Source organism: Diuraphis noxia, unplaced genomic scaffold (genome assembly GCF_037042655.1).
Source record: "Diuraphis noxia isolate RWA-SAM2 unplaced genomic scaffold, SU_Dnox_SAM2 contig0001, whole genome shotgun sequence".
Classification (NCBI taxonomy): domain Eukaryota; kingdom Metazoa; phylum Arthropoda; class Insecta; order Hemiptera; family Aphididae; genus Diuraphis; species Diuraphis noxia.
This window is the reverse complement of record NW_028301711.1, coordinates 66,254,177-66,277,914: the sequence shown is the minus strand read 5'-3', so window position 1 is coordinate 66,277,914 and position 23,738 is coordinate 66,254,177. Positions and strand designations below refer to the sequence as shown.

The 23,738-nt window shown below is 30.9% G+C and overlaps 3 protein-coding genes and 1 long non-coding RNA gene across 4 annotated transcripts; 1 reads left to right on the top strand and 3 right to left on the bottom strand.

Annotated features, from left to right (window-relative positions):
* Positions 1-5,803: 5,803 nt before the first annotated feature.
* On the bottom strand, positions 5,804-6,538 carry LOC149061360 (uncharacterized). Its single transcript, XM_089214959.1, has one exon. The coding sequence runs from the start codon at positions 6,536-6,538 to the stop codon at positions 5,804-5,806; it is 735 nt and encodes a 244-aa protein (XP_089071085.1).
* Positions 6,539-9,848: 3,310 nt separating this feature from the next.
* LOC149061359 (uncharacterized) lies at positions 9,849-10,327 on the bottom strand. Its single transcript, XR_016190347.1, has 2 exons — positions 10,122-10,327; positions 9,849-10,026 (listed from the first exon to the last, which is right to left on the bottom strand). It is a non-coding gene; the product is annotated as an uncharacterized LOC149061359 (long non-coding RNA).
* A 1,958-nt stretch (positions 10,328-12,285) lies between these two features.
* On the top strand, positions 12,286-14,133 carry LOC107167652 (E3 SUMO-protein ligase ZBED1-like). The gene has a single exon (XM_089214958.1). It carries the CDS (start codon positions 12,286-12,288, stop codon positions 14,131-14,133), a length of 1,848 nt encoding a protein of 615 aa, XP_089071084.1.
* Positions 14,134-19,659: 5,526 nt separating this feature from the next.
* LOC149061358 (uncharacterized) lies at positions 19,660-20,974 on the bottom strand. The gene has a single exon (XM_089214957.1). The coding sequence runs from the start codon at positions 20,755-20,757 to the stop codon at positions 19,660-19,662; it is 1,098 nt and encodes a 365-aa protein (XP_089071083.1). The 5' UTR covers positions 20,758-20,974.
* Positions 20,975-23,738: the final 2,764 nt, after the last annotated feature.

Here is a 23,738-nt window from a genome sequence, read left to right as displayed (position 1 = left end):
CAAATGGCATACCGTCATCGGACATTAAAACAGAAAAAGAAGAGGAGGTATTACAAATATGGCATGAAAGATGGACCAACAGTACCAAAGGAAGATGGACATTTGAATGGTTCCCAGACGTAAAAGATAGATACCGAATACCGATGGAGTTAGACCATTTCGTTACCCTATTTATAACCGGACATGGAGATTTTAACGAGAAACTCCATGGTTTCAAGTTAAAGGGATCCCCACTATGTGAATGCAAAGAATCTGAATCAGCTAAACATATACTTTTTGATTGTCCAAGAGTAAATGATCACAGGAACACATTGAAAAAGAAAATTACAAGAGAAGGAGAAGATTGGCCGTGCGGAGTAAATGTTTTCGTTAGAACCCTGACACGATTTGAAGCTTAGACAATTCGCTAAGAGTGCGCTGAACCACAGAATGGACAGATAGTAAGAGGACCATTAGGACTTAGTATCGTATGTTTCAAGTCACAAAGTCCCAAGTCCCAAGACCCAAGTCGCCAACGATTTGAAAGTATTCCAAACGCGTTTTCCACTATACGTCTTGCACGAGTGAGTCTGTAGTTAAAAATTTTGTTTCCTTCATTACCACCCAAACTTACCCTACTATATGGTCTCATAAGGCTTCAAGGGAAATGCTTCATCTGCAACAACTACGTATGGCATTGGGTCTCCATTTTCTTCTATTGGTGTATCAGGTGGAACATCTAATGAATAATTTTCTAACGCTTTCCCTAACGCAGATTTAGCAAATACATTTCCATCAGAATTCCGACCATAAGAACCCACATTAATAGTTATGAACCTATAGTGAACATCTACCAAAGCAAGTAAGATGATCGAATTTACTCCTTTATAATTAAAATATGCCGATCCACCATTTATAGGACATTGAATATTAATGTGTTTACCGTCAAGAGATCCAATACAATTGGGAAAATTCCATATTTCTTATATTCCCTGCTAATATTTTGCCAATCATCTTTGGTGGGTTTAGGTATGTAGATGGGTCTTAATGTTTTCCAGATAACCTTACAGACTTCTTCAACGATTTATCTGGTTGTGCTAAACCCCAGACGAAAACTGAAGGCTAAAGACCTATACGATTCCCCGGTGGCCAAAAATCTGTAATTATTTAAAAGTTTAAATAATAATGTTTTACCTAAAATGTAATATTAAAATAATAATTTATTTATAATTAGTTAGTTATAAGATATTTTTTTACCCTAAAAAATTAGCTACAAAATATAACAGGAAAAAGGTATGATGACCTAAAAACTTAAAATTAATGGCAATACAATATTACCTTAACAATTTTCAAATATATTACGACTATATTAATTATTTATTAAATAAATACTTTTATTATTCAAAGGTATTAGAATAATGCAATATATATATTGAACAATAAATGTGTTTTCGCTGTAATGTATATAGTATTATTTACGATTCAATTTTAATATAAAATTATTAATATTCACTTAATATGAAATAAATTCATTAATCATCAAACAAGTAATAAAATATTTTTTGTAATAGCTGAAAAGTGTAAGTCAAAATGGACTAATTTGCGAAATTGTTTTCTAAATGCTATCAGAAGACGTAGAAGTTAAGACAAGTGGTCAAACTACCAAGAATATTCCACCATGGAGGTTTTCCCAACAAATGGAATTTATATTGCCCTTTTTGGGAAACCGAGAGTTATATAATATATTATAATAGATAAATTTAATATAATATGGAAGGTGCAGTACTGTATAGGAATACTTGACAAACTAAATAACCTTTTTTTCTAATCAATATATTTTAATTTTTTTAAATATAACATATTGTACCTAAATATATAATATACAGACCTTTAATATATCTCACATTTTTTTTAATACCTAACAGAAATAAAAATTTAAATCTGATATGAAATTGTCAATTTGTTAATTTGATTTTTAGAAAAATGCTGATTGTAAAAACATGTATTTAAGCTTATTGTAGTTGGTTGTTTAAAATTGTTTTAAATCTCATTATTTTTTTTTTTTTTAAATGTATTAAAAAATGAACCACTTTACTTGGATAGCCTAACCTATCTAGGATAGGTAACAATTTCAACAGTTAAAAGTTTTCTAAAATCCAGAATTACAAATTGGCTATTAAAAATGTATACCTAGCAGATTAAAAAAGCGTGTAAGTAGGTGACGCTCAGCGCACTTTATTTTAGGATTTTATTTAAACATTTTATAAATTTTGAACAATAAAATAACTCGTACATTTTCAGCTTGATAAATATGGTCAAAATTGGGACTTTAAGTTCTCATAAAAAAAATCGTGCCTATTGATAAAAATTGATTTATTATTACCTCGTAATTATTCGTCTTTGAATTACAACCAAATAAGAAAATCGCTACATGAGAAATCGAGTGAATATCCAATGTTGTAAAATTATGAACTTCAAACGCTCATAAAAATTTATTTTTACTTGCTTTTAGATATTTTATTTGTGATGAAAGTAGAAAAACTTATGTTTAATCTTGTAATACATTTTAAAATCTTAGTTTAAAAAAAAAAAATTTTTATGAATTTCCAACTCAAAATAATTTGCAAATTATCGTCATTTTTTTGGGTATTTTGTCAACATTTCACTTTAAACACTTAGAAAAATATATTCTGACTACGGATTTTTAATATTTTTCATCTACCTTTAAAACAATATTGTTGAAGTACACCAGATACACAGAAGCTAAAGGTAAATAATAATAAGATCGGATATATGTAATAATTGATACGAATAACTATAGTGCTTCGAGGCGTAATATAAAACAACGACTAATCGTCCTACAGGCTACTACATAGAACGTATATGCTAGTAATACAAAATGCCTATTCAGCGTCTGCTGTACTACAGTGTGAATAATTTTACTTATAATCTACATACTATAGGGTGTGTTGTTTACATTCAACACTTCCCCTTAAACAATATACCCCAACTTAGAATTAATATATCTTATTCCCATCATCTCCCTGAGTTCCTGGAATCTTGGTCGTGGAGTTGGCTTAGTCAATATGTCAGCTAACTGCTCCTTGCTTGGCACATACTCCAGCGAAAACATCCCTTCACTGAACTTCTCACGAATGTAATGATAGCGAATATCGATGTGTTTTGTTCGCTTATGGTATTCTGGATTTTTCACTAGTTTGATGGCGCTTTGGTTGTCTGCATACAAAACAGGTGTATCTCCCTGCGGCTCCAGAAGATCTTTGATAAGTAGCGTCAACCAAGTGAGTTCCTGTATAGATTGGCTCAGAACTATGTATTCTGCCTCAGTAGTCGAAAGTGCTACCGATTTTTGTCTTTGTGAACACCATGCTACGATTCCATCTCCCATCATGAAAATGAATCCTGATGTTGATCGTCTCGTTGTTGTGTCACCAGCATAGTCTGCGTCACTATATCCACGCAACTTTGGTGTTACACTAGAATCATAAATTAAACCATAATTAAATGTTCCCTTTAAATATACGTTTCACCGCATTCCAATGAATTGTCAGAGGCTTTTCTAGATAACGACTGACAAGATTTACTGCCAAAGTTATATCAGGCCTTGTTATTTGGCTTAGATACAATAAACTTCCAACTGCTTCTCTGTACGGAACTTCCCCTGCTTCCAATGATCCTGACAAATTTGGATCTAATGAGTGCTGTGGATCTGTGGGAATATGCTGGACTTTGGTTTCTTCCATATTGAACCTCTCTAAAATGCGCTTGCAATATGAAGATTGGTGTATGAAAATTGAGCCATCAGGTCTCTGATCAATTTCAATACCCAAGAAATGATCAAGTTCACCTTCCTTCGTCTCGAAGTTGTCCTTTAGATACTTCATCATTATGTCCACCAGCTGGTTATTTGTTGCTGCGATTAGTCCATCGTCTACAAAAATAGCGACAATTAGTAATTGATTGTTTTTATTACTTACGAATACACAAGGATCTGATTTTGTTTCCTTTAGGTCAAAGTTCATCAGCATATTTTTGAACATTTTGTTCCAGCACCTGGGTGCCTGTTTCAACCCATATAGGCTCCGTTGAAGTTTGCATACTAACTGTGTTCCATCTTCGTAACCTTTTGGCTGTTTCATATAAATGTCTTCTTCAAGATCTCCATATAAGAATGCTGTTTTAATGTCAAATTGTCTGAGTACTAATTTTCTGGCTGCTGTTATCGCAAGTATTACTCGAATAGAATCATATTTCACTACTGGGCTGAACGTTTCTTGAAAATCTATTCAATGAACTTGTGCACATCCCTTTATTACTAACCTTGCTTTGTACCGATCAACATTTCCGTTCGCTTTGTATTTAGTCTTGTATATCCAACCATTATTTATAGGTTTTTTATTTTGAGGCAAGTCCACAAGTGTCCATGTTTTATTTATATTCAATGACAACATTTCACCGTTCATTGCTGCCTTCCAATCATCTGAATTGTCACCTGTCATAGCGTCTTCGTATGTAACTGGATCATTACATGCTGAAAATAATGCATCTCTATACCTTATAGGTTTATTGAGTTTTCCTCTGTCTCTGAGTGTCATTCTTGTTTGCTCTTCAGCTCCTATTGGTATCTGTTCATCATCATCCAACTTTTCTTCGTCGTCGTTGTTGTCTTCCTCATCTCCAGCTTCACCTTCCGAATTTATTTCTTCCTCTTCTTTATTTATGATTTTTACTTGTGTAGTTGTAGATGGACTTGTTGACTATGAATATTACATCTCTGCTTATTGAAATTTCTCTCCCATCAAAGCATATACGATATCCTTTGGTTTCTTCTGAGTATCCAACGAATATACCTTTTCTACCCTTTTGATCTCATTTTCTTCGTTTTTCTTTTGGTATATGTGCATATTGCATATACTTCGCTACCAAAAATTTTCAGATGATTTATATGTGGTGTTTTATTGAACCATAATTCATAAGGTGTTTTTCCTTCTCGATCTGTGTTACCTGTACGATTTATTGTATACACGACTGTATTCACTGCTTCTGCCCAAAGTGTTTTGGATAGATTTTTGCTATATAACATAGTTCTGGCCGCTTCTACAATTGTTCGCATTGATCTTTCCGCCTTTCCATTTTGCTGGGGTGTGTATGGTACACTCGTCTCATGTTTTATTCCAAATTTATCCAATAAGGCTTTTACTTCATTATTTTTATATTCCAGACCACAATCACTTCTTAAAGTAATTACTGAAATATTTAACTGATTTTTGACTGTATTTAAAAATAGTTTAAATTTATTTTTAACTTATGATTTTTGGCTCATAAAATACACATGTATATTTAGAATAATCATCCTTGAATATAACAAAATACCGTTTACCTCCAAGTGAATTTTCCTCCATAGGGCCACAGACATCAATGTGAATTAATTGACCTGGTTTTGTAGTTTTTGTATTGCTCAGTGTAAATGGCTCTCTGTGTTGTTTACCATAAATGCAAGCTTCGCAGAAAAATTTGTTTTTCGTTTCTGTAAATGGAATCCGCATATGTTTCAAGTAGCTCCGAACATATTGGACATTCTGATGACTCAACATTTCATGCCACTGTAGTAATGTGAGAGTTTTTACTGCAATATTTGCTTGTTCAGCTTCTTGCACTGACTTTTTCTTCAGAGCCATTGAAAACATTTTATTATCACGAACTCCAATAGCAAATATTTGATTATCCCTTTTAAATGTACATCCATCGCTGTCTGTCATCATTTTTATACCTTTGTCAAGGCACGCTCCACACGAAAACAAATTTACCTTAAGATCAGGTACATGTAAAACGTTTCCCATTTATTACCGCTTTTCGCTTGAACATTTATATTCCCTTTGCCAATTGTCATGATATGTTTGCCATCACCAATACGTACTGGTAACTGAACTTCAAATAACTCATAGTTACTGAACCATTCTCTTCTGCTAGTCATGTGATCGCTAGCACCTGAATCCACATACCATTTTTCTGACTCGCTGATTTTGATGTCCTTTAATTGTACACCAACCAACGCATTTCCTGAGTTGCTCTTATTTCTTTCTTTTTGTTCTTTTAAGAAAATCCGGCATTCACATCTCCAATGCCCTGGTTTTTTACAATGATTACACTTGCCTGGTTTTTTATCATTGTTCCATTGATTTTCAGAATTGCCAATTCTCGTACGTTTTTCTTTATTTGTTCCAAATGATTTCTTTGCCGAAAATGCACTACTACTTGCAGTATCTCTGTCAGCATCATAACTTTGAGTTTGTCTTGTTTCCTCTACCATGAGTCTAGATGACAAATTAGACAATGTTTTGTCCACATTTGGTATCGAATCCCACGCACTGTAGAAATGTTTATAATTTTCTGGCAAAGTCATTAGTATCTTGATCATAAGCATTGAGTCGGATATTGGTTCACCTAACTGCTTTAATTTTCTACTAAGACTCTCCAATTTCGAAATATTGTCATCTGGGTCTTTAACATAGCTGTAGAACTTTTGTTGAATCAACATTCAACGTTACACTCGAGTCCGACTTTAGTTCATATACACTAAGCAACTTGTCCCACATTTCCTTAGCCGTGTAGCGTCCCAGCATACAGGAGGACAAACGACTAGTGTTGAGGTAGATGGATTGAGTGTAATAAGTATAACAACTTAATTTGTGATTAATTATTAGATATTTATTTGATTACTATGTAAATAAAACACTTTTTACTGCACAAATGATTTAGTTGCAAAATATTTTAAGTCCGAATAATTAAATTGGACTGGTGTCTGGCGTGAAGGTGCTTGCTCTGACTCTGGTGGCTCACGTCTGAATTGGGTCTAATCGGGGCTCTCCTATATAGTCCAGATAGTCCTCCTCCCTGCGTTTCCTCTCCTAGCGATAAGATAAGTATGTGTCCATGGCCGAGTCGTGCAAAAGCGTACGCGTGTATTGTTCTAATATCGCAGCTTCCCACGCCCATGCGACCGGTCGGTCCACATCCTGGTTATTCGCGATACGTAATCTAAATAACCCGACGACATTAATCATATCTCTAGATACGCCTGTCAATACTACGATTTTATATTTAATAATTCGTATATCTAATTCCAATTATGGTGATATTTTGGAAAGGCTAGGAGTTTGGCCTTCGATACAGCTATTGAGGTCCTACACAATAGAATCGGTTGGCGAAATCATACGCCCCAGAGTCATTTATATATATCTACGTGTATATGCGTGTTTAGATGTCTCAGCGGAACGTCAGTACATAGCAGCCGTGTCACAATTCATTATGTACTGCAGTGGTTGTTCATCCACTGACGTGACTATATACTTTTGAGCCTTGTTGTCCGCTTTTTTATATATTGAATAATCTACACCATACCTTTTTCTTGCATCTTCTTCAGTTTCAGAACTTGATTTTGTAAGAGCCGGTTTTTTCGATTTTCCGGTCACAGCATCAAATATATCGGCTGCAGTCATTATGACTTTTATTTGGAATTTCCATGTTTCCCAATTGTCATTACCGGTTAGTTTATTAATTTTTATAGATTCGTTTTCCGTAATAACAAATTATCTGTACAATGTCTGTACACTATAAATGTAATAATAACAAACACAATTGCTGCGCTTCACACGATCGATGCACTAACACTGCACTGCACTATACTTCGCGAATTATTATTGCTGTACACTGTCTGTACACAAACACGCGATTCGTAAATCAATAATTATTGTATCAAACATACACGACTTTATTATAATTACCTTACTATACTGGGCCCATAACCTGTTGAAGTACGCCAGACACACAGAAGCTAAAGGTAAATAATAATAAGATCGGATATATGTAATAATATAATAATATGTATAATTGATACGAATAACTATAGTGCTCCGAGGCGTAATATAAAACAACAACTAATCGTCCTACAGAACGAATATGCTAGTAATACAAAATGCCTATTCAGCGTCTGCTGTACTACAGTGTGAATAATTTTACTTATAATTTACATACTATAGGGTGTGTTGTTTACTTTCAACAAATATATTATAGGAGTCTGCTATTATAATTTCAAGAATTTTTACCCAAAAAATAAAACTAAAACATTGATTTGTATATATTGAATATACATATATATATTTTTTTTTTTTGAAGATTGACATTGATTTTAAGCGGTTGTATCAAAAAAATGTAACAATTATGTTAAGCATGTTTGATACATCATTTACTAAACTGTTGAAAATATTGAATGATCGAGTGAAAGATGTTAACAGTAAAAAAATGCTCCAAGACTTAAATGAAAATGTTAATGCTTCAGAATGTAAGTATTAATGGGAAACATTTTTTTCCTTGTGATAAATAAAATGAATACCTACTCATGATAATCTATATTTAAAAAAATAAAAAATACTTATTTACATAGCCTGGAGTATTATATGTTGCTAAAATCTAAGCTAAAATAATATGTACTAGTTTTGTATGTTATTCATCTTTGGGTTTCTTCTAATATAAAAATTAAATATGAAGTAAAAAATTATAAACAAAAATCATGAACTCATAAACTTACAATTTACTTTAAGATGAGCAATATCCAAAATACTAACAATTACCTTTATTATTATTATTTTTATTTTTGTATATAATTATAATATACTTAATGCTATAACATTAAAAGTTTTTTTAGTTTTACTGTTTACCTAAATATATATTTTCTTATGTTTAGGTTCCAAACATTCTGTGGTTATATACCTACTTCATGCTGTGTTTTTACCAACATCTAAAAACTCCTTCTCAGATCCAAATGGGAGAAAATGTACAGTTAAATATTCCATCAAGGATTCGCAAAATAGTTTTCTTATGGTAGCCAACACAGCTGTCGAACTTGAAGAAATGTTGAAGTTAAAAAAAAGCAAAAACAATCCAATTCAACCTTGTTTATTAATTGTAGGAACTGTAGTGAACCCAAGTCAAATTTTAGTTTATTTTGATGAAATTAAGTACACATTTTTTTCAATAGTTAAAGCATTAGATATCTGCATCAAAATTTATCATGCATTCAATATAGAATATCCTATAGAATCACTAAATGTTTGGTTATTTCTCCAACGTTTTTTTTATAACATAAAATTGAAGTCAGATAAGCCAAGTCCTTTGATTAATCAAATTATATCTGAATTAACATAATGTAATGTCTTGCTATGTACAAAATAAAAATACTTTTTATCACCATTAATTAATTTGTGTTTTATTTTTATTAATACTTGACTAAAAAATTGTTAACAAAATGTAATAGGTACTTAATACTTAATAATTAATTTTTATAGTTGGATTTATTTAATTAATTAATTAATTATTTTAAATCTAAATCCTATTAACCAAATTATCAATAAGTTGTTGTTCAGCATTAATTATATATGCAAAATTAAATATATATATATATCTGAATCAAAGTGGGTCAAACATCTTTTAATATTAAGACAATGTTAATAAAGTTAACAATATATTCTTCTTGTTTTAACAATTCATTTTTTATTAATTTGATTGGCGGTTGTATACATTTAATAAAATTGATTGTTAATATAAAAATCCCAACATCATTGAATTACTAATAATTAAAAAGCACTTTTGTTGAATTAATCTGGAAATTTGCAAAATTAACAAAACTTTTTGTTAATCTAACAATGTTTTTAAAAATATTATTTAAGAATTTAACAAGTAACTTAGTTGAATTAAGCGGATAGTTTAGTAAACTTACAATGTAATATGGACGATATGGTTGAACTATAAATTAACAAGATTTTAATTTCCAAATCAACAAACCTCCCTGTTGGCCCTATGTTAACAAGGAGTTTGTTAATTTAATTGGTAATTTAATTTATATTACTGATGTTTTTGGTTCTGTATGCATACCTGTATCCGTTATACAACTGGTTTCAGTTTCATCTTTTGACGTTGATGTTGATTCAATGTTCGACTCATTTATATTGTCTGTATCATGTTCTTTAACTAAAATAAATAAAAATTATTTAAATTAATTATATACAGTTAAATATATTTGTCATAGATAAAATTCAGAAATGATAGTGAATTTGTATGCATACCATCAGGGATATTCTCCTCATCAAATAAATTTTTTTGACAGCATTTACATTCACAAAACTGGTTTTGTTCGCCAAAAAATTTTTTCACCATAGTCTGCTGTGATTTCTTGGCCGATATGTATTGGTTTGATGGCTTGGGCGCACACAATTGCTTCGCCTTTTGTCACCCATTTCGTATTTGATGAACAGCAATGATTTAAGAAAGCAGCTGGTCCCAAGAAAATTAATTCTTTTTTGGATTTACTACTTATTAAAATAGAAAAGTCATTAACACCCTTCTGTAAAACAAAAAAAATATAAATTAAATAAAAATATAAATTTGTTAAAAATAGTTTTAGTTAGTCATCACTTGTATGTCTTGTGGTCGTATAGGTGCAGTTTGTCCACAAAGCGTGTTAATGACTGTACCCGCACTGATGAATTCAGTAGCCTCTATTTTTACATCATTATGCTTGTGTTTGAAACGTTCATTTTTAACGTAGTTATACGATTTGTCTTTCAATGACAAATTATAAAATTGGAGTTGTTTTTCCAATATTTTTTTCTCGAGTCTAGAGGTAAAATCAAATTTTACGGCTCCAGTTTTATGTGTTGTGAAACTTATATACAATTAAAAACATCAATGCAAAATATAATATATTTTTGAAGATAAAAAGAACTTTGGAAAAATTGTGAAAATATTAAATAAATATGAATAAAAAATTACCAAGGTGTTTGTCAATTGTAGTTGCTGTTGCAATGTCGTCAGACACGGACAATAACAGGGACTTCTGTTTTCTTGGACACATATTGTAACTAACCATAAGGCAAACGAACTTAACGAACGCGAAATAGCAAGTGATCATAGAGGAACGACAACGACGGCGACCGCGGTGGCGACGGTGGCGGTTGCGTTGATTGGTTGATTGGACCATGGCTGGGTAGTCAGCGGCGGAAGGGGGACCGTGCTTTAGCGCGTTGACGGCTGTGCGATTGTCGGTTGTAGATTTATATTCTTAGTAGGGATGGGAAATATGAATCATTTGAGTGAATTGATTCTCTTGATTCAATTCAATTAAATGAATCGATTCAATGTATCGATTCAGTGATTCATCTCGATTCAATGAACTACTCACTAAAAGTATTCAGATAAAATATGAATCGAAATATGAATGATTTACTTAACTGAATCTTTTGATTATAACGTAATTACGTAAACGTTTAATCAAAATAAAAAAAAGCACCACGATTCTACAAAACATTATTAGTTAAAGACAAAGATCAATATTCAATAAAAATGAATAAAGATATTAAAAAAAGGGTCTCGAACCCTGGTTAATTAGGTTAGTAACAAATGCATCTTCCCACTGCTATTAGGGCTTTGCGCATTAAGTTGATGTCAGCGCACCATTTGTTTTCTCTCTGACCCACGATCAACATAGACAGACAAAACGCATTTACACAGAATCATTTAAGAATTAGCTACTAACTAAAATATTTTTAAATAAATAAAAGTTAATTGGTTATGAATCATTACTTGTTAAAATATTTATAATTTATATATTTTTTATATTGGAAATAAATTGAGTTGTTTGAATGACAATACTTTAGTTTTAATTTTATTGTTTTAATTGTTTACTCTTTGCACAATTGCTATACTATATCACAACTCAGTTGCCTTCATAAAAAATCGAACAAGAGAAAAAAATAAAAATTGTGCAGTTATTAATTATAAAATTGTTCATTTGATCGCTTTTTGCATGACGACGACAAATAACTATAATATTTAATGTAGAAAAATTATTGAGTACGTCAGAACATGTTGAGATATGGTGTATTTATATTATTTATTTTATATAAATAAAATACTCTAGTCTATAATATCAATTTTTACATCAAAATCATTTATTCCATACTCACAAAATAATATTACAGAACATACATATATAATTATGTCTTTGTTTAAACACATGATTAAACATGATTAAACATGTCCATGCAGGCTAGATTTGTGTGATAGATACTTTGAATTTTGTTCATATTTTGTATAAATAATAATCATTCACAACACACCAGTGACCACTGAAGTTTGTACTGTGTCTTGTCAATTCATATTTTTTAAATACGTTTGTGTATTAAATTAAAATTACCGGTGTTTTAATTACATTCTTTTTTTTTTATAAAAATGAATCGTAAGACCAGTGTGATTTGGGATTATTTCACAGTAATTGAAAGTGATAAAGCTAAGTGTGGATTTTGTAAGACAGTGCTTAAATTTAATCAATCTTCGACAACTAATTTATTAAGACATATAAAATCTATACATCCAACAACTGATTTGTCCAAACGTTCAAGACCTAATTTTGATGTAGAAGAAAATAACCCAGATGATCCTCCTAGTAACAATGGCAATCTATCAGCATCAACATCTTCTAATTCTGGTGTCGTATCAACTTCAACATCTAATAGAGATAGGTCTCCTCTTCTTCATCGTCAGCCGTCATCATCAATTCGTCCACAGCAATGTCAAATTTCTAATTATTTCAGCAAACCAGTAACTGCATCAAAAAGGCAATTAATTGACCAACAGGTAATTAAAATGATAGTAAAAGAATATTACCCCTTTAGTATCGTTGAAGATGTTGAATTTATAAAGCTGGTAAATATGTTGAACCCTGGTTATTCCCTTCCCTCTAGGAAAACCCTTTCAACATCATTATTGCCTGTTCTTTATAATGAAATATACAAAAAAGTCCAATCAGATATTGAAGTTAATGCACAGTATGTTGCCTTAACTACAGATGCGTGGACATCACTTAAAAATGAGAGTTATACGGCAATTACTGTACACTTCATAGATCAAAACTGTGAATTAAAATCATATTTACTTTCATGTGCAAAATTTCCAATGAGACACACAAGTGAAAATATTAAAGACTGTCTTCAAAATATTGTAAGGCAATGGGGTTTGCAAAATAAAATAGCAGCTTGTACTACTGACAATGCTTCAAACATAACTTCAGCGATTCGCTTATGTCAGTGGAGACATGTTTCATGCTTTGCCCATAGCCTTAATCTTATTGTTCAATCTTCTCTGGACCAAATCAAAGAAACTAGAGTTAAAGTTAAAAGCATTGTCGAGTACTTTAAAAGAAGTACACTAGCCACAGAAAAATTGAACCAAATGCAGGAACAATTAGGTTACTCTCCAGTCCATACACTAATACAAGATGTAGTCACCCGTTGGAATTCTACGTTTCATATGTTCCAACGGTTTTTTGAATTAAAAACTCCAATATTGTCTTCCTTAGCAGATCTTAATTATGATGTCAGTTTAACTTCGGATGATTGGCAGATAATCAGTAAATCTTGCGATATTCTGAAACGAATTGAAGAAATAACTATTGAAATGAGTAGTGAAAAAGGTGTAACAATACCTAAAACTATTTTATTTACCCAGGCTTTAATTAACTTTTGTAACAAACTAATGACCCAACATCAGACAATTCCATGCATAGACAGCTTTATACATAAATTAACTGAAGAAACAAATAAGAGATTTGGTCAGTTAGAAAAAGATATGCTGTTAGCTGAGGCAACATTTTTGGATCCTCGGTTCAAAAAATATGGATTCAAAAATCATTTTGCTTTTCAAGACACCAAAAGATCTATTGTCAACAAAGGAAAAATTATAATAAGTGAAAAAAATGTACAGCAACGTAACTTGACAACTTACCCGATACCACCGACAGCGAGTAATAAAGAAGATTCAATTTGGAACGACTTTGATTTGGAAGTTACTGATATAGTTCAGTCTCAGGATCCAAAAGCGTTGATGATTATCGAAGTAGATAAGTATCTTCAAGAACCTTTGATTGCAAGATCAAACGATCCATTAAAATGGTGGAATGAAAACAAAAATATTTACCCTACTTTGTTTGAAATAATGAAGCGGCGTTTTTGTATACAAGGTACATCTGTTCCGAGTGAACGTGTGTTTTCCAAAGGTGGACAAGTGGTAACTGAAAAATGAAACAGATTATCAAGTAAAAGGGTTGAGCAAATAATTTTTTTAAATTTCAATTTAAAATAAATTGTATTATACAATTATAATACTAAATTATTTTACACTAAAAAGTTAATTATTATTATGTAATTATAAGAATAGTATACTTAGTACTTACTACATACCATAACTTTGTTCTTGATTTTAAGTCGATAAGTCATAAATATTTTCTTTTTTATTAAATAACGAATCGCAAAATGTTGTTTAATTTGTTTGTGTTGTTCTTGTTTATGATAACTGATAATAAATAATAATGATAACATGTTTTTGTATACTAGTATACTAGATGTCGTTGAAGATTGAACACAATTGAACCATAGATATATAAACATATTACCCAATTCAGTTTTGAAACAGTGTTACCGATGAACCGATTCATTTTACAACACTGAATCGATTCAATCGGTTCATCTAGCTGAATCGATTCAGTGAATCGAATCATTCATGAATTACCCATCCCTAATTCTTAGTAATCCTGCCGGCCGCTACAGAAAAATTCCCAGTAGATATAAGTAATTTCGATAACGCAAATGAAATCGTATACAAATCCCCGCCGTACGTCTAATGATGAATTTTACTATAGCATGCAATATAATATGAATATTATGTATTATAATAAAATTATGAAAAATATCACCATCATATATTTACATTAAAATGTGAGCGGTCGTTGGTTATTACGTTAGTAATGTGTATATTAGTAGTGCATACCCGGGAAATTAAGTTCGAAAAAAAAATATTAAAAATCAAAATCTTGTACTACACCTTTGAAAATGATAGAACACGACTTTATATGACTCAGTGTCTTAGTCTATACCACCAATTAGTTTTATTTACCCTTGTAAGCGAATTGGACTTTTAGTGGTGGCTAAACGTGGTATTTTACCGTAGTAATCCTGTACCAAGTCACCGTTTTCTGGACAACTCGACACCACCACCCCTTTATGCAAATTGCAAGTATCCAAAATGCATTCCCCACAAAGCAGACATCCTAACGAAGACAGGGATATGTTTGGTTAACTCGTAGTGCAATATTTTGATTTTTAATGAATTTTTAACCGAACGTGTCTAACGGAGTAGTGTATATTACGTCTAATTGATACATGGTGCAGGATTATTACGGTAAAATACCACGTTTAGCCACCACTACAAGTCCAATTCGATCACCAGGAGACTTAAAACTATTTGGGCATATAGAGTAAGTTATTTAGAGTCGAGGGATACCATTTTGAAAGCGGTAGTACAAATTTTGGATTTTTAGAAATTGTATTTCGTATGATGTGTATCAAGTAGACGTAATATGCAGTGTTCCGGTAGACACGAATCGGTTTAAAATTCATTAAAAATCAAAATATTGTACTACGACTTAGCCAATGATATCACTGAATTTGTTAGGGTATCTACTATGCTGGGTATGCATTTTGGAACATAACATTAGCATACAGTGGCGGTGAGGTCGAGTCGTCCAGAAAACGGTAATTTGGTGCAGGATTACTACGATTGAATGATACGTTTAGCCACCACTACAAGTCCAATTCGCTTACCAAGGGACTTAAAACTATTTGGGGGTATAGAGTAAGTCATTTAGAGTCGAGGGATATCATTTTCAAAACGATATTACCAAATTTGGATTTTTAATAATTTTATTTCGTATGATATGTATCAGGGAGACGTAAAATGTACTATTGCCGTAGAAACGATTCGATTTAAAATTCATTAAAAATCAAAATATTGTACTACAACTTAGACAATCATATCACTGGATTTGTTAGGGTCTCTACTTTGCTGGGGATGCATTTTGGATACTTACAATTTGCATACAGTGGAGGTGAGTTCGAGTTGTCCAGAAAACGGTAGCATTTATTACAACGTAATAAATAATATTCGATAAGCTACGAAATAAAATTATCGAAACCACCAATTATTTATCATAGTAATATATAATATTATTCGATAGTCCATGCAACATATATATTACTACAATGATATCCCTCGACCATAAATGACTTACTCTATACCCCCTTACATTTTTAAGTCCTCTGGTAATCGAATTGGACTTGTAGCGGTGGCTAAACGTATAATTTAACCCGTAATCCTGCACCAAGTTATTGTTTTCTGGACAACTCGACCTCACCTCCACTGTATGCTAATGTTATGTTCCAAAATGCATGCCCAGCAAAGTAGAGATCATAACAAATCCAGTGATATGATTGTCTAAGTATTTCGTATGATGTGTATCAAGTAGACGTAATATGCAGTGTTCCGGTAGACACGAATCCGTTTAAAATTCATTAAAAATCAAAATATTGTATTACAACTTAGACAATCATATCACTGGCTTGGTTAGGATGTCTGCTTTGTGGGGAATGCATTTTGGAACATAACATTAGCATACAGTGGAGGTGAGTTCGAGTTGTCCAGAAAACGGTAATTTGGTGCAGGATTACTACGGTAAATGATACGTTTAGCCACCACTACAAGTCCAATTCGATTCCCAGACGTCCTAAAACTATTTGGGGGTATAGAGTAAGTCATTTAGAGTCGAGGGATATCATTTTCAAAACGATATTACCAAATTTTGATTTTTTATATTTTTTTTCGTATGATATGTATCAGGGAGACGTAAAATGTACTATTGCAGTAGACACGTTTGGTTAAAAATTCATAAAAAATCGAAATATTGCATTACGACTTAGCCAATCATATCACTGGCTTCGTTAGGATGTCTGCTTTTTGGGAAATGCATTTTGGATACTTACAATTTGCATAAAGGGGTGGTGAGGTCGAGTTGTCCAGAAAACGGTAATTTGGTACAGGATTACTACGGTTGAATGATACGTTTAGCCACCACTACAAGTACAATTCGCTTACAAGGGGACTTAAAATTATTTGGGGGTATAGAGTAAGTCATTTAGAGTCGAGGGATATTATTTTCAAATCGATACTACCAAATTTGGATTTTTCTTCAAAAAAGTTGAAGTTCCAAATTTTCTAACCTGTCTATTTTTATTCATCATCAGAGAAACTTTTCCGTCATTTTATCTCATCGTTAGAATGGTTTTGAAACGGTGACCTTTGAGCTTGTTGAACTTGACGCATGACTCGCATGACGTTGTCGCTTTTTGTCGCATTCCTGATTTTATGTACATCGTATTCATCGTTTTCTTTGGTCACAAATTATATTATAATTTTTCATATATCGATTTTTTTGAATTTTTATATTGTATTTACAAAAATGTATAAGCGAAGAACATTGATAATGGTTAATAATGCTCAACAACGGCTGACTAGGGACCAAAAATATAAAAATGTATTCGATTTTCTGAAATTTTCAGATTTTATTGGTAATTACTTTATTTTTATTTTAATAATTATGATTAGTTACTTTATTATATTAAAAATTTAAATATTTATTTAAAACAATATATATATATATATATATATATATATATATATATATATATATATATATATATTAGATCCACCACAGGAGCCAATCGAATACATATACAAACAATTTAAAAAAAAATTATTCATTTTCGGTATTTATTGGTGAGCCATTATTTTATTCAATTATAAAACAAAATATTTATTTTTAATTAATTATAATATATATTAGATCCAACCCGAGAGCCAAATCAATCGGTATTGAAAAAGATTACCAAAAAAATTTCTTACAACGGTGTAAGTTTAAATTGTGTTTGTTTTGTAATTTGATTAATTTTTTTTTGTGCAATTTTTTTTCTTCTATCTTCCTAGGATGTCTCAATAAAGGTTTCGTCAGCGATCCTTAAATGTATAGAATTTATTTCCAATGGTTTTATATAATATTAAACTGCTGGTCCAATCACCTTAAATATTGAGAGTTTATCATTAATTTTAAAATGTTTTGGCCATCATCAAATGTAGATAAATATTTGAATAGTAATGAAGTGTGTGTAATCCAAACGAATATATTGGACAAGAAAATAATAATGTTTAAATTAGATGATGAAATTTATAATTTATTCAACTTCATAATTAGTAATCCAATGATCAAAGACATTAATCATCTGGGTAATGATTATATTAGTGAACAGCCTAAATTTAAAGAGAAGAGCAAAAATAATAAAAAGGTTGCTATTCAAGACACAAAAAATAAATTGAACAGTGTGCAAATGAACAATTTATTACAATTATATGAAATTCATAAGTAACCTTTAACATAATCACACTACATAAAATAATTCACTGCACTATTAATTTAATACTTAAACTTATTAAATAGTTATCCTGATAAAAATATTGAGTGTGATGAATTACATATTGTGTATAAAATGAGCAAGAGAATTGAACGTAAGATCGAACTAGTAAATTCAAACAAAATGCCATTGGAATTAAATTATATTAAAACTCATTCCATACAAAATCAAAATGAGTTTAAAAAAATGATCGAATATATGCTTACAAATTACGACACAGATGATCAATTAAACAAATTTGCATATAATGAATTGTGAGTATTAATCTGTATTTACAATTCAAATATTTACAGAGATGGCTTTCAATATTGTTTAAATGGATTTAAAAATGTCTTAAGTTTGCACATTGAATGTTGCAAATTGCAGAAATTAATTAGGTTTATCAACATTTTGAAAAAATATAAGAATAGTGTCATTGTTAGAAATGGAATTATATATTACCATTTAGTAAAAAGATGTTTTTTGCATTTTAAAGATCAATTCAAATATGTTGATCAATATCTTTGTCTGGATGATAATTATGAATTTGATCTGTAAGTAATTCAAAAATTATTATTATCTTTGTGTGTCCAAAAAACACAATATAGGTGTTTTACAATAAGTTAAATTGAAAGAAGATTTCCAAACAAATTCTAAAGTCATTGTAGTTCATTGGGATGGTAAACTTTTGCCTACAAGTAAATTTATTCAACATGATCGACTTCCAGTTATAGTAACATTGCAAGACTCGGAACAATTAATCGGAGTTCCAAAATTAGATTCCGGTACTGGTCAAAATATGGCAAATGCTGTGTACGAATTATTAAACAATTGGGACTTATCCAAACGCGTGAATGCACTGTGCTGTGACGCTACGGCTTCTAATACAGGCAGAATAAATAGGGCTTGTATTATTTTGGAAAAATTACTAAATAAAAGCCTTCTTTATTTGCCACGTCGTCATCATAGACGTCTAACTTACAATCAATATTTGAATTGAAGATGACCAGTTTTTCGGGTCCAGATATTATGCTGTTTAAACGATTCCAGCAAGCTTGGGAAAAACTAGACTAAAAAAAAAATTGGTAACGGTCCAATATGCGACCTACACACTGATTTACGGTCCAATATGCGACCTACACACTGATTTACGGTCCAATATGCGACCTACACACTGATGGTTCAATACGTGTAAAATACAAATAATTTTAATTTTTAACTAACCTTTTTTTCATTCCACTTCTCAGTGTCGTCAATAACTATATGTATTGTTTCAGTCTGTATTGTTATGAAACGTATTTTTCATATCAGTCAAAAATGCATCAAAAATGGTTTTTGGATTTTGACACGATCTCCACCACTCTTCTTGGAGTTGTCGATCTAGTAAAGGAGACGCCCCATTTTTTTTTATATTATATTTGGATTTCATAATTCTCCATAAGCCTTCAATTTGTTGAGTGTGTGCTCCTGTTTCCGGGTCAATAAAAAATTCTGAATGGTTAACTGTTTGATGAATATATCCATGATGATTTAATGTTGAGTACGCTCTCCATTGGTCACTATAAATTGTCGTTCCAGTTTTTATTTCATTTTTAATAATTTGTAAAAGAGTTTCTCGGTCCCGTTTTTCTACTATAAAAAATCGCCGTTCTAATAATAAGTCTGGCCGTTTCCAACAAATTCCAAATACCCATGGGCCTACTATACGATTCCCATAATTTTTATTTGTACGTACTATTTCATTTTCATCAGAATCTTCGTTGCTGGAATTACTTATTTCTCTTAATGGCTGATGGTCCCCACGCTGTAATCGACCACGGTTATACTTCCTTTTACCCTGAAAAAGGGATTCGTCAATTTGGACAGTACAACCAGGACCACCCATTTTCTCTCTTTTTGAAAAACAATATACTGGTATATCTCTGCATAAATTATACCAATCAATTATGGTGTTTTTGCTTCTTCCAGTCCAATTTACAGCTTGATTTATTGGAACTAAATTAACCCAGAACCAAACTATTTCCATTATTTCACATAATGATAGCTGACTATTACAACGGCCGTTAAGATCCGTGTATGTAAAAAAGTCACTATCTTTACGAATCGATTGGTAAGTTTGGCAACCCCGTTTTGTACATCGTAATGTTACAACTCTTTTCATAGTGCCATCAGAATTTCGTTTTTTACTACTTCTTAAATATTCCACAAGTTGGCCATTACATACGACACCGTCTTTCACCTTTATACATGTCATCGGATTATCAGCCAGTAATAGCCCTCGGTCTTTTAAATATTGAACACATACCACTTCATCTCTAATAATGTTCCTATATAGGTGACCAATAGTAGATGTCATGTTGAGTTTGAACATAAAAATTCACACGCACAAAATAAAACTCAAATAAAAAATCACAAAACGAGCGCTCGACACATACGAATGAAATCGGAACTGTACTAACTGAGGACAGTAAAGTATTATAAAAGATTGTAAGTAGGTATACCTATCGGAGAACAAAAATAAAATAAAATAGAATAAAATGCCCATAATGACAATTATCGCGATAAAGAAACCTGTAGATCAACTCAATCTTATCGGTAGGTCGAGGAACATTTGTAGGTCGCATATTGGACCGTTACCAAAAAATTAACAATTGGTACCTCAAACAATGATATACAATTAAAAATTATGAACGTAAGTAACGATATAATAGAATTTTGTACGCAACAACTACAAAAAAATCATTACAGAGATGACTACAAAGAGTTAATAGAATTAATATTAATTTTTCTCGGAGGATGCCCATCTGATGAAATCACTATAAAAAAACCTGGTGCTATTCATCACGCTAGGTGGATGGCAAAAGCGTTATACTCATTAAAAATATATTTATTTAGAGATCAGTTTCATTTAAATATAAAAGAGGAAATCGGGTTAAGGGACATACGTACGTATATTTTTGAATCATCTTTACGTGAAAGCGTGGTTTGGGGCTCCAAATGCTGCAACAGCACCATACCAAGATTTTAATTTTATTAAAGATGTACCTATATAACTATTATGAATCAGATGTTTCAAAAACAATTCTAAAAAAATTCTGTGGACATTTATGGTATTTGTCTGATGAAGCAATAGGTTTTTCATTTTTTGATAAAAATGTATCTGCTGATTTAAAAAAAAAGATGGTTAAAGCTTTAACTTCAAACGATGGCTCATATGAAATAGTAAAAAAAATATCAATTAAACCTCATGAAGTTTCATCTTTAGTTACAAAAGATTTTAGTCATTTTGTAACGAAAAATACAAAAATATTTTTTGAACGTTCGGTATTGACACAAATTTTTTAAATGATGAACCAGATGAATGGATTAACAACACTGCGTATAATGATGGAGCAAATACTGTAACTCATATTAATGTTGTTAATGATACGGCAGAAAGAGGAGTGAAGCTAATTGAAGAATATAACAGCATTTTAACTAAAGATGAAGAACAAAAACAGTACCTACAGGCTACAACAAATAGTAAAAAATTATAAAATTAAGTATCCTGACGGTAACAAATCGACACTACAATAATATTATGTTATTAAATATTATTAACTATTAAAAAAAATTTTATCAGTTTAAGTTCATTATACAATTTTTATGTACTCGTACAACATTTTATTTTAGATACAATGTGTTAACATTTTTAGTTTTAAATATATTCATGGAAAAGTAAAAAAAAACACAGTTTTTATACTATGGAACAATATATTTCACCAACAATTGAAGATATTAAAAAAATTATAGAACAAATATTTTCGTAAATGTATTTTAATTAATTTAGTATCTATAATAAATTTCAATTTGATCAACGGTTTATGATATAAGTACAAAATTTTGAAAAATTGTAAAAGTTCAAACATTAAGTTCAAATAGGCACGGGTTAACTTTGTTTGATTGATTCAATATTTCATGTAGTTATTTTTTTTATGTATGTACACTGTTTAAGGGGGTGAGATGAAAACATTTTTGATTTTTTTTTTTCATCTACCTATAGTGAAAGACCACCCTATTATCCAAGGACTATTCCTTATTACGTGTCCGATCCATCCTTTCCTTCTCAGTCTTAGCGTATTCCATATTGATTTTTGGGTATTCATTCTCCTGAAAACCTCATCATTTTATACCTTTTCCGTCCATGAAATTTTTAGCGCTCTTCTCCAACACCATACTTCAAAGGCTTTTATTTTGGCTTTCTCAGCCTTCATTATTGTCCAAGTCTCTGCTCCATATAGAGCTACGCTCCACACAAATCTTTTTATTAGTGTTTTCCTGGTGTCCAGACTTATTCTATTTGAAATAAAGTAGGTGATAGATTGCACCCTCGTCTTACTCCCTTCCCTTGGCGATTTTAGCCTCCACCTGGTTGTTACCTTTTCCAGCTTTTATGACTGCGATTTCAACTAAATGTGTATAAATAATATATTAATATGTATTAAAATGTTCATAAAATCTACCTATACCTATAAATGAGTATACTAGTATACATAATTGTTTAGTTTTACTTGCTGTTAAAATGGTCAGAAACTATGTCAAACACATGAATTTGCAAATGTTTTGGAAAACATACCTACTCAAAATGAACTAATTGAACCTGACATTTTAGTTGTAAATCAGGATGATCTAACTAATATATACAAATATGAAATAATATAGTAGTTCCTGAAAATGTTGAACCAAATATGTGTCAACCTGCAACATTTAAATATCCAGAACTTCCTGTAGCACCAATTAAAATTCCTAAAAGGGCAAGAAGTAAATTACCATCTATGATATTGGCCAGTTCTCCTGTAAAATTACATTTAGAAGAAAATAAAAAATTGAAAGAAGATTTAATTCAGGCCAAAAAAACAAGAAAAGAGGTAAGAATAATTAAACAAAAAATTTAAAAAGAAAAAGCTTTAATAAAAAAAAAAAAAAATAGTAAAAAAAATTATTCAAAGACAAATGTGCGTCCAAGAAAAATTCTGCTAGATCTTTATCAGATGAAGAAGAACCAAAATATTTTAATACAAATGATGAAGATTCAGCAGAAGAAGAGTGTATCCTAAAAGTTATTTTGATTTTGTTAAAGATGTTTTATTTTATATTAATATATTCAGTTTTATTAAATAGGTATAGGTAGTACCTAAAACAAGTTGTTTTTAAATTGCTGAATTCATTTATTTTTAAGGTATGAAAATTGTTTTGATTTTATTAAAGATGTATTTACCTACATGGGTACTTATATTATGTTATTCTTATTTTATTAGCACTGAAAACTTATTTTTAGACTGTAAAATTATAAAAACCAATATAAAAAATAGA

What these genes read in the sequence shown, in the direction of transcription:
- LOC149061360 (XM_089214959.1), bottom strand. Translation starts at nt 6,538, where the DNA reads ATGTTGATTCAACAAAAGTTCTACAGCTATGTTAAAGACCCAGATGAC.
- LOC107167652 (XM_089214958.1), top strand. Translation starts at nt 12,286, where the DNA reads ATGAATCGTAAGACCAGTGTGATTTGGGATTATTTCACAGTAATTGAA.
- LOC149061358 (XM_089214957.1), bottom strand. Translation starts at nt 20,757, where the DNA reads ATGTTCAAACTCAACATGACATCTACTATTGGTCACCTATATAGGAAC.